Source organism: Hyla sarda, chromosome 9 (genome assembly GCF_029499605.1).
Source record: "Hyla sarda isolate aHylSar1 chromosome 9, aHylSar1.hap1, whole genome shotgun sequence".
NCBI lineage: Eukaryota > Metazoa > Chordata > Amphibia > Anura > Hylidae > Hyla > Hyla sarda.
The window spans coordinates 18,939,627-18,951,643 of record NC_079197.1 but is presented as its reverse complement, the minus strand read 5'-3'; the positions used below and the strand labels follow the sequence as shown (position 1 = coordinate 18,951,643).

Sequence of the window (12,017 nt, the reverse complement as noted above, 5' to 3'; positions counted from 1 at the left end):
GTTCTGTACACTTTACCTGTACCAGGGTTAGCTGCTCCTTTGGACACCAGGTGAGGACGGCTCCATGTTACTTTTTTAGGCCATTGCGTGCATTGTACAGGACCCCGAAGAAGCTCCTGTCCTCTACATAGACCAGTGTTTCCCAAGCAGGTCGCCCCCAATGTTGCAAAACTACAACTCCCAGCATGCCCGGACAGCCTGGGAGTTGTAGTTTTAAAACAGCTGTAAATTACAATTTTAGGGACACGTCCCCAAGGACTGCCCTAAACTACCCTCACTTCTTTGAAAAAGCCAGGGTACACTGGCGAAACGTCAGCAGGAGGGGCTATAATGTTTTTATAAATCGGCATCCTAGTGACACAATAGCAAGATTTGAACAGGGTGGGGGTTTCTCTAGTCAGCGGTGGCGACACTGTCTGGCTTAACTAGACCTTCCCACTGTGACACTGATCACAAGACATATGGGCAATTTTGACCTATTCTGTAGTCACACAGTGGATGACCGGACTTTTTAACATTTTTTCACTATGGTACCAAAAGCACAATTTATAATTAAGTGGTTGTAATAAAAGTTAAGTTTTAATAATTTAGTTAAGCAGTCTCTAGTCTAGGGCAGTCCTTGGGGACGTGTCCCTAAAATTGTAATTTTCATTGTTTTGCCCTGAGACACTTAGGAGTATTTGCTTGGTTTAAAACAGCTGTAGGCTCCCTGCTGTGGAAACACTGACATAGACAGTGATTACAGCTCCCAGCAGATCTTTATTACTTTTATATGTAAGGATTTGCTTTATCTATATTAGTTATCTACTTATTTTTCTTTAATCCTCACTTTTTCCTATTTTTGGATTACATGTTGGTGCCTTTAGAACCAATTACCAGGTTCCCATAGAGTTATGGTCTCCACATACAATGGTCGCCCCAGAACCAATTAATATTGTAACTTGAGGGATCACTGTACAAGAGGAAGGCGACCTGAACATAGTCACTAGTTGGATACATTTAGGCCACTGAAGGAAATGGGGCCCACTGCAGTGTGTTACAATATTCATGGGTATCTCTGTTTGGACAGAGTATGGTGTGGCCTCCATGAATTGGACTTACCTTTCCAACACATCCCACATATGCTCAATCAAATTGAGATCTGATGAATTTGGAGGCCAAGTACATATTCTGCTCAAGAATACAATCTATACAGTGTGGTTGGGGCATTATCCTGCTGACAGAGACTCCATCGTGACCGCCCATACATGCATTTACGCTACATGGGCGCTCACTGCATATAGAGCGGGCTCAAAAGCTGAGATCACTCCATATGCAGCAGGTATCATCTTTAATTCAGTCCAATCCAGCAGTTTAACCCTCTGCATTCAGCAGTCAATGATGATCTCAGCATGTAGAGGGTTACTTGACAGGTTCCACACCTTTGGCATCCTTGCAACGCATTTGTGGGGGTAGTGAATAGTTGCTATGGCAGCCGGAGGCCTTTGGGAGGTCTCTGTGCCTACCATAGGGAGGACTTCTTATACAGTCTGCCTTAGTTTAAAAAAAAAAAATTAAATGAAAAAATAAATAAAAAAAATTAAAAAATAAAAAGTTCACGGTATGTTGCTTTTCATAGACAAAATACCTTAGGCTGACTACAAAACCCAATCCAAAGCCTGGTGGAAGACAACGATAAGTACAGCACCGTTCAGACTCTACCTTATTGATCCAGAAAACCATGGCATCCTCAAGATCGTACGGCAGCTCTTTGGAGGCACTGAATGTTGAGAACCGCTTGACACTGGACACAACCTTTTCGATGCTCATCATCTCTACAGTATACGCCATCATCAGCGCATCGATCATAGACATGTGTGCACTCTGGAAAAGAAACACAAAACCAAGAATACAATGTTAAAAGGATTATTTGCCCTGTTCTTGAAGAACGCATGACAAACAGCACTAAGAACATATGGGGGCTTTGGAATTCTTTTATAGATTTAAAGGGGTTCTCCACTGCCCTGCCTTACGGAGCTCGGCTCGCAGCGTCCTGAAGTTTATAACTCCGAACGCTGTGTGCGGGCTTCCGTGTTCGAGGCCGCCCCCTCGTGACCGCTGTCACGCCCCCTTCCCATAGACTTTTGTTGCGGGGGGCGGGCGTGACGTCACAAGGGGGCGGCCTCGAACACTGAAGCCCGCACACAATGTTCAGAGTAATAAACTTCCAGAGGCTGCGAGCGGAGCTCCGGGAGGCAGGGCAGTGGAGAACCCCTTTAAACCATCACCTGATGTAATCTTTTGGTCAGTGACGTTATACTTTCTCCCCTGACAAACATACCACAAGTTATACTGAAATAAAGCAATAAAAATGTTTTTCTTTAAAAGGGAAACTCTCACCAGCTTTATGCTGCCTAAACCGCAGGCAGCATAAAACTAGTGAAGGAAATGCAAGTCTGATACACTATGATTAAAGCGGTACTCCGGCCCCAAGACATCTTATCCCCTATCCAAACGATACGGGATTAGATGTCTGACCGCGGGGGTCCCGCCACTGGGGACCCCCACAATCTTGCATTCGGCACCCATCTCTTTGAGCTGCACACCGCACTGCCAGCTCACAAACTGTCGGGTGCCGACACGCCCCTTCCCATAGACTTGCATAGCGAGGGCAGAGTCGTGACGTCACGATACTCCAGCCCCGTGGTCAGCACCCGGCAGTTTGTGAGCTGGCAGCGCAGCATGCAGGTCAAAGAGGTGGGTGCCGAATGCAAGATTGCAGGGGTCCCCAGCGGCGGGACCCCCGCAGTCAGACATCTTATCCCCTATCCTTTGGATAGCTATCCTTTGGATAGGGGTTAAAGGGGTTCTCCGGTGCTTAGACATCTTATCCCCTATCCAAAGGATAGGGGATAAGATGCCCGATCGCGGGAATCCCGCCGCTGAGGACCCCCGGGATCTTGCACGCGGCACCCCGTTTGTAATCAGTCCCTGGAGCGTGTTCGCTCCAGGTCTGATTACCGACGACCACAAGGCCGGCGGCATATGACGTCACGCCTCCGTCCCCCGTGTGACGTCACGCTCCGCCCCTCAATGTAAGCCTACGGGAGGGAGCGTGATAACCATCACGCTCCCTCCCGTAGGCTTGCATTGAGGGGCGGAGCGTGACGTCACATGGGGGCAGAGGCGTGACGTCACACGCCGCCGGCCTTGTGGTCGTTGGTAATCAGACTGATTACAAACAGGGTGCCGCATGCAAGATCACGGGGGTCCCCAGCAGCGGAACTCCTGCGATCAGGCATCTTATCCCCTATCCTTTGGATAGGGGATAAGGTGTCTAAGCACCGGAGAACCCCTTTAAGATGTCTTAGGACCGGAGTACCCCTTTAACTCCAAAATGCTCGGGCATTGCTGAGAAATCATATTTAAAAAAAAAGGCAACCGGACCTGCATAAGGAGTCACAGGGGAAATCCTGGCGGCTGTTTTAAACCCTGCAAGCACTGAGTGACATCCCTCTTCTTATCTGTCACTCACTCAGTAGTGCAGAGAGCAGTTGCTGGGTCCCACCCCAATGACTAGTTACTTTGGTCCCGGCGGCATTTTTACGCCGGAGCATTTCAGAATAAATCATAGTGTTTTAGGTTCACGCTGCCTGCACCAGTTTTATGCTGCCCATAGTTTGTGCAGCGTAAAACTAGTGGAAGGTTCCCGCTAAAGGAAACCATGCAGCAGATATTACCACATAAAACGCGTGGCAACATGTAACATATGGTCAAATCTTTATCCTCACCATCCCTGGGGGACGTTTAGTATAAGGAGTGACCTATAAAGACAGTAGTCCAGGCAGCGTGTGCTTAGTCCACAGTACCACGTTTCTCAGCTAGGGGGCAGCTGCCACAACCTGATCTGTGTCCTAAACAAGTAAATACAGCAGTGTTTCCCAACCAGGATGCCTCCAGCTGTTGCCAAACTACAGCTCCAAGCATGCCCGGACAGCCAACGGCTGTCCGGGCATGCTGGGAGTTGTAGTTTTGCAACATCTGGAGGTCCGCAGGTTGAAGACCACTGGTCTAGAGGGTTAAACTGCTGGGATTGGACTAAAATTGGAGTCAAGGGTCAGCTGTAAGATACAGATGACACCTCCTGCATATTGAGGGGGCTCAGTGTATCAGTGTTAATTTTGCAGCAGAAATTAACCCTTGCATTTAGTCCCATTGATGGGCTTTTATGGGCAAAATTCAGCTAAAAGAATGAACATGTTCATACTTTCCGCAGAATCCAGATCCACTACGGAACGTCTGTACTGTGCAGGATCCCATTGAAATCAATGGGATTGTGCTGCAAGCAAATTCTACTCTGAATACTTAGTGTGCAAGAATAAAAATAGCGCTGTGGCATCTCTATCTGTGCTCAGTCCAGACACATCACTGAAGCCCAGATGTATGCTTGTGTTAACTATGCCAAGGTTACCATATAGTCCCTGCCTAAAAGTTGGATCTATCAGATCTATCAATATGCCCAAAACCAAAACGGTCAGGTTTTTCCAATAACCAATCATAGCTCAGCTTTCATTTCACCAGAGAACATTAAGAAATGAAAGCTGAGCTGTGATTGGTTGTTATAGGCAAAACCACAGAGTTTTGTTTTCAGGTAGATTGATAAATATGGGCCATAATTCCTACATACAAGCTTAACCCATTACTAAAAGTGGGAAACCTGCAAGTTTGAGCACCTGCTTTGACCCCGAAAACAAATAGGACATAAAATCTAATGTAAACCCATTAACTGACAAGAGGAGGAACCCGACCCATCAGGATGTGGCAATAAGTAAACCGGCTTTGCGTCTTTACTTGGGCAGGTCAATGCTATCCTGCAGATCACTTGGGGAGTACTGAATACACCCACATGTCACAATAAAGGGAGCACAGGTATGTGCGTTTATAGAAAGCTGATAAACTGGTCATGTGGTTACACAAGCAGCAGTGACAAGATTTACCAGACATTCCCAATGGTATCATGAGATTTGTTAAAGGGGTACTCTGGCCCCAAGACATCTTATCCCCCATCCAAAGGATAGGGGATAAGATGTCTGACCGCGGGGGTCCCGCCGCAATCTTGCATTCGGCACCCACCTCTTTGAGATGCACGCCACACTGCCAGCGCACAAACTCCTGGGTGGCGACCGCGGGGCCAGAGTATCGTGGCAGTCACGCCCCCTCCCATAGACTTGCATAGCGAGGGGCAGGGTGTGATGTCACATGGGGGCGGAGTCGTGACACCACGATACTCCGGCCCCGTGGTTGGCACCCGGCAGTTCGTGACCTGGCAGAGCGGCATGCAGCTCAAAGAGGTGGCTGCCAAATGCAAGATTGCGAGGGTCCCCAGCGGCGGGACCCCCACGGTCAGACATCTTATCCCCTATCCTTTGGATAGGGGATAAGATGTCTTAGGGCCTGAGTACCCCTTTAAATGGTATTGCCTGCCACCATGCCAAATCTGCACAGAGAAGGTAGTGGATTCAATCAGGAACAGATTATATTTTATGGGAGGCAGTACTCTAGAACAGTGTATTTCCAGCTGTTGCAAAACTACAACTGGGAGTTGTAGTTTTGCAACAGCTGGAGACACACTGTTTGGAAGACACTGATCTAGCAATTGGTCCTGGGACAGTAGAGATTCTCAGTCTGCCAGATCAACAGCTGCAAGGTATAAAAGTGATGCCCTTAGGGTGGGTTCACACCACGTTTTTCAAAGTACGGTTCCTGTATACATTTTCACTATAGAAAACGTATGGAACCGTATTGAAAACTGTATATATAGACAAAAGACAAACAATTAAAAACCCTATGCACCCGGATGTGTACGGTTTGCATGCAATAGGTTTTTTTCCCGTACTCAAAACAGTGGTTGACCACGGTTTTGTCTCCGGCTTAAAAACCGTATTGCAACTGCACACTTTTATTTATTTATTTATTTTTTTTAACCTGGACGTTAATGGGAAACGCACATGTACACGGTTCCATACGGGAAACCGTATACGGTTTTTACTTTACATGTGCATTTGCATCCTAAAGTAAACATTTTTTTTTTTTTTTTTTTTATAAAATTTTCAAAAATTATTATTATTTTTTTTTTTTAAATACAAACTGACGGAACTGTATGCTCTTTTAAAAACAGTATATGGTTTAAAAACGCATACGGTTTACTTTTTCCCATACATTTCCATACGGATCCATCCAGTTTTTTTGTCATACAGTTTTCTTTTGAAAAACTGAAAACAGTATGGCAAAAACGTGGTGTGAACCCAGCCTTAAGCTACGTTCACACTACGTTTTGTACTTAGGGTTCCCGTATACGGCTGGGAGGAGGGGGCGGGGCTTAATCGCGGCGCCCGCACTCAGCCGTATTCGGGAACCGTATTTAATGCATGTCTATGAGCCGACCGGAGTGAACCACAGCTTCCGGTTGGCTGCATTTTCGGCCGTATGAGGTTTCCCGACCGTAGGCAAAAACGTGGTCGACAACGTTTTTGCCTGCGGTCGGGAAACCGCATACGACCGAAAACGCCACCCCCCCCCCCTCCCTGCAGTATACGGGAACCGTAAGTACAAAACAGCAGGCAGCCTTATCCTGTTCCAGACAAGCGTCAGAATGTATAACTTCTCCTTCTCTGACCCACCCTGATGCCTAACAGATGGCACTGTGTACCTCTCCTAGAGGCCGAGACCCCCACAGGTGCCCCCAGGAGCTCCTACTATGCCTTTTCCAGTGTACTGGATCTACAGTTTTCCTTCTGGAAACCAGGACCCAAGGTGGAAAAAGTATGACCGCGCTCCGTGGGCCAGATTTACTGCCAACGCTTTGTAGGGTTTCTTGCTTTAGTGTGACTGAATAAGAACAGAAAACCCTAAGAGCCCATGCACACTATGGAATTTCTGCTTGAAGAAATCACTAGCGGACATTCCTGTGCAGCAGCCTCCCATTGCCTTCAATAGGATTCTGCTGCATTGTTGACACCATGGAATTTTCTTTTATTCTTTCTGTGGAATTCTATAGTCATAGTGCCAGTTCATTCCAGTGGTGCTTGATGCACAAGGAATCTCTGCCTAGAATTTCTTTGCGGTAATTGCGTAGTGTGCATGAGCGCTTATACATATAGAAATTTAGTAAAACCCAAAAATCTAAGTCTTTACACATGATCGTCCTCATCCAGTAATCCTTAGTACACAGCACAACTACTGAAATTGGAGACTGCCATTCTTTAAAAAAAAATATATATATATAATAATAATAATAATAATAATAATAATAAATAACAAACCTGATTTTTTATTTATTTATCATTTTTTATTTTTTTTAGATATCTGTCTTCCAAAACTTATTTTCATTCATAACTGACTAAAGCTCAGCATCGTTAACAGAATGGATATTACCAGCTTTGAGAAACAAACCTCTTAAAATAAATTGCTTTATTCAGTATTTAGGACACCCTATGGCCTGGTTTTACTAGACTGCTGGGTATAAAAACCATGATGTATAGATTGTACTGACAGGACTGCATACACCGCCTGCAGATGTATAACTTTATTCACAATGCACCTCTAAAAGTTTTATCCTATCTCCTCATACAGACCATTTTGATCGGAGCGCAGCTGAGGTCTCCTTCAGACACCGGTACATCTTCGCTCTCCATGACGTAAATCCCTTTCTGTGACAAAGCCTCGATCACGGGCTGGTGCCCCTGCAATGCTGCCACCTGGTCCCCCTTGAGAATCAGGCTACAGGCGCGGCAGTACAGCTCACTGGAGAGTAGCAGCTTGATGACTGGTGGCTTGATGTGCTCCTGCTCATACTGATCTATGTAAAAGGGGTCCTTCAGCTCCTCCGGAACATTGTCTGGAACAAAGCAAAACACAGTGGAGATTAATACACATCTAATCGTCTGATCAAACTACGCAAATCATCCCCATTAGAAATTCAATTAGCACTTTTGCAATTAGCGACATTTATTTTTATTTAAACTAATTCACCATAAAAAGCACACGGAGATAAAGCTGTGGTCAGTGACAAATGCAGAAGAACAAAAAGGAGATTCATAAGCTTATCATAACTGAGGATCTCAGCGAGGGCTGAGCAGAGAAAGGTTCCATTCATACATGATGAAGCATTTATTTGGTCCCAGTGACACTTCCAGGCTGCATTTGGCCTACTAGTCTACAGATGAATAAACACAAAACAAACAGGACTATGGCACATACAGGACCACTGCCTCAATGTGAAAGACAGCAACTGGCTGCCGTAGCCTAACAACATTGTATTGGTGCACGCTTCTATGGTGGCAGCATGTTAGCAAACACAGATTATACAGCAGCACTCTGTAGGTGTCAAGACGTACATAGACACTGTATATATGGACTATTTTTAATGGCATTACTGCTATATTCATTCATACACAGGTAAATTTAAAGGTTCTTTGCCCACATTTTCATCACATTGTGTCAGCCCATCTGCCCTGATGTCATCAGATGGGACCTAGACTACACAGGCTCGCCCCTCTATGACCTGAGGTATCGAAAATTTATTCTGGGTGAATAGGCTCCAGCTATACTCGGATTTAAAAAAACAGTCCCGGACAGATGGAAGGAGAGCCAGACCTCAATGTTAAACCTGCGGCCGTCTGTCCATCTTCAAAAAGCCATATCTACTTATCAACTAGTCTTTATTAGTATACAATAGAGATCGCAAACTGCATAATATGACAATGCACATTTATATAGATATAATCTGTTTAAAGGAGAACTCCGGTATGGGTGGGAAAAAACAACTTATCCCCTATCCTAAGCATAGGGGGATAAGTGTTAAATCGCGGGGGGTCCGACAACTGGGGCCGAAGCTGCGGCCGACACGCCCCCCCCCCCCATACACTTCTATGGCAGGGCCGGAGTGCTGCCTTTGGCAATCTCCAGCCTTGCCATAGAAGTGAATGGAGGGGGCATGTCGGCCGCAGCTTCGGCTGTGGTCGAAAACGCTCGGCTCCTGCATTGAGCAGGAGCGAGCCGGGTCCCCGTACAGGAGATCGCGGGGGGCCCCAGTTGTCGGACCCCCCGCGATCTAACACTTATCCCCTATGCTTAGGATAGGGGATAAGTTGTTTTTTCCCACCCATACCGGAGTTCTCCTTTAAGAATGACTGTATGTGACCATTTCCAGAAAGAGGGCCATGTTTTCTCTAATCTCACACAACCCCTTTAAAATGCACCGGATTCATTTTAATTTCAGTGCCCAATTTACTTTAATAGAGACGTCGTTCTCGGCTATGCAGCAGGAGATGCTTCCTGCTCCATCTCCACAAGGCCCCTCTACAGCACCAGACCAAATGTAATGTGATTCTATGGAGCTGGGACTCTCTGGAGCAGTGTTTCCCAATCTGTGTGCCTCCAGCTGTTGCAAAAGTACAACTACCAGCATGCCTGGACAGCCTAAGGTTGGGGAATATTGCCCTACTGCAGTGTTTCCCAATCAGTGTGCCTCAAGCTGTTGCAAAACTACAACTCCCAGCATGCCTGGACAGCCTAAGGTTGGGGAATATTGGTCTAGTCCAATGTTTCCCACTAATCAGTGTGCCTCCAGCTGTTGCAAAACTACAACCCCCAGCATGCCCGGAAAGCCAAAGGCTGTCCGGGCATGCTGGAAGTTCTAGTTTTGCAACAGCTGGAGGCACCCTGGTTGGGAAACACTGCTCTGGAGACAGGTGATGTGGAGATGGCGCCAGAAGCATAGTTATACATGGTGGAAAATGGGATCAAAATTTTTGATATGTCTCTACAACATATCAAGTTTTTTTCTCCCCCCCCAACAACTCCCATTTAAAGGGGCTATGCCATGTTTAAATATCAATTTACTCTACTACATCAGGCGAAAATGTAAGTTATTAAAAACAAACAGTAGTGAGTAGACTTTGTATAGTGCCCCCTGGAGTTCTTTTGATTCTTTCTCAGAATGTCCTCCTAACATGTCTAGTGCCGGTGTAGTATATGAAGTGCCGCTGAGCCATGTAACACAATCCATGACAAAACACAAAACATGGCACTACACCGGCCCAAGACTCACATTCACTGAGCTCCATATGCAGCTCTCAATGAATTGCCAAAACCAGCCCCAAAAACTTAGGGAGGGTAGAGGCTACATTCAAGGCCTCAGACATCTGGGGATTGATCTTATAATTGGTGAGGGGCATTTTAAAAGGGGTAGTCCAGTGGTGAAAAACGTATCCCCTATCCTAAGGATAGGGGATAAGTTTGAGATCGCGGGGGGGGGGGGGGGGGGGTCCGACCGCTGGGGCCCCCTGCGATCTCTCTGTACGGGGGCCAGGCTCTCCGGCCAGATAGCGGGTGTCGACCTCCGCACGAAGCGGCGGCCGACACGCCCCCTCAATACATCTCTATGGCAGAGCCGGAGATTGCCGAAGGCAGCGCTTCGGCTCTGCCATAGAGTTGTATTGAAGGGGCGTGTCGGCCGCCGCTTCGTGCGGAGGTCGACACGCCCCCTTCCCGCAGGCTGTCGGGGCTCCGTACAGGAGATCGCATGGGGCCCCAGCGGTCGGACCCCCCGTGATCTCAAACTTATCCCCTATCCTTAGTATAGGGGATAAGTTGTTCACCACTGGGTTCACCACTGGACTACTCCTTTAAGTAAAAAGATCATGAGCATATGCTGCCACTATGTTCCACAGGCCCAAGCTGAATCCCTGAGAGGTCTACATTCTGACGGACCAGTCGTAAAAAAGGTTTGAGCATAAGTATAAATAGCAAGGGGACAGGGGGCAGCCCTGACAGGTCAACTCCATCAAAGGCCTTTTCTGTGACCGTGGATAGGAGCATAGCAGGACCCTTCCTTTTAATTTTGGCGCTTTAGGTTTATATAAGAATGAATGACAATGTCCAACTCTGATCACTATCACTGTTATAAAAGAATCTAATGCATTGTACTGTCTACAATAATTAGATTAAAAAAAATCAGGCCTAAAAATTCCTATACTTCAATGGACAGAACTGGAAAACAGTCGTCTAAGAAAACGAGCAAAAGTATCAGTGGATTGAGCTGTTTAAAGGGGTACTCCGGCCCCAAGACATCTTATCCGTATTTCCAAAGAATAGGGGATAAGATGTGTGATCACGGGGGTCCCACCGCTGGGGACCCTGCAATCTAGCATGCAGCACCCACCTGTAAGTACTGCTGGAAGCGCTGGAGATTCTCAGTCTTTTGCCTCCCAACCACGGGGACGGAGTATCGTGACGTCACATCTCGGCCCCGTGTGACGTCACACCCCGCCCCCTCAATGCAAGTCTATGGGACGGGGCGTGATGGCGGAGTTGTGACATCACGATACTCCATCCCCGTGGTCGGGAGGCAAAAGACAGACTCTCCAGCGCTTCCGGCAGTACTTACAGGTGGGTGCTAAATGTTAGATTGCGGGGGTCCCCAGCGGCGGAACCCTCGCGATCAGACATCTTATCCCCTATCCTTTGGATAGGGGATAAGTTGTCTTGGGGCCGGAGTACCCCTTTAAGAGCAGTCAGGAGAATGTTTCCAGTCATCAATAATCGCTACCACAGTGACTGATAAGAATCAGGTTAGAAATCTGTTGTCAGACTGGTTCTATTGTTCTGTGTACTGTACAGACGGGCTATAGATCCAGTGCATGGGAATATGGTGGACTTCATAATACATACAGTGATTTTTCAAAAGGATGTAAACATTGTGTCACCAGCAGAATAGTCTGATCTGGCTTTGCTAAGTATGTGAGATGACTGTACATTCATAGATGTTTCCTAATATGACAACCGCCAGACAGCCCATAAAACCCTTTAGAAACATCTTTAGGGCTCCATAAAAAGCGATGTGTTATGGTGTTGGCAAATGTGGCCTATTCATTACATAATAAAAGTTATGTCATGCACTTTTTTTTGTATCAATTTAGAACCTTTTTTCTAAACATATCAATCCTTTTAAGACCGGAAAGATTTTGCTTTTTTCT

General features: G+C 46.5%; 1 protein-coding gene across 5 annotated transcripts in view; it reads right to left on the bottom strand.

The window, feature by feature from the left end:
- The window catches only part of CAMSAP1 (calmodulin regulated spectrin associated protein 1), a 78,939-nt gene that overhangs the window by 49,193 nt on the left and 17,729 nt on the right, over positions 1–12,017 (bottom strand). For all 5 annotated transcript variants that reach the window (XM_056541290.1, XM_056541293.1, XM_056541292.1 and 2 more), the window contains exons 3-4: positions 7,614–7,876; positions 1,702–1,863 (exon numbers count right to left, since the gene is read on the bottom strand). In XM_056541290.1, coding sequence (XP_056397265.1) covers positions 1,702–1,863; positions 7,614–7,876 — 425 coding nt within the window. The remainder of the gene's footprint in view (positions 1–1,701; positions 1,864–7,613; positions 7,877–12,017) is intronic.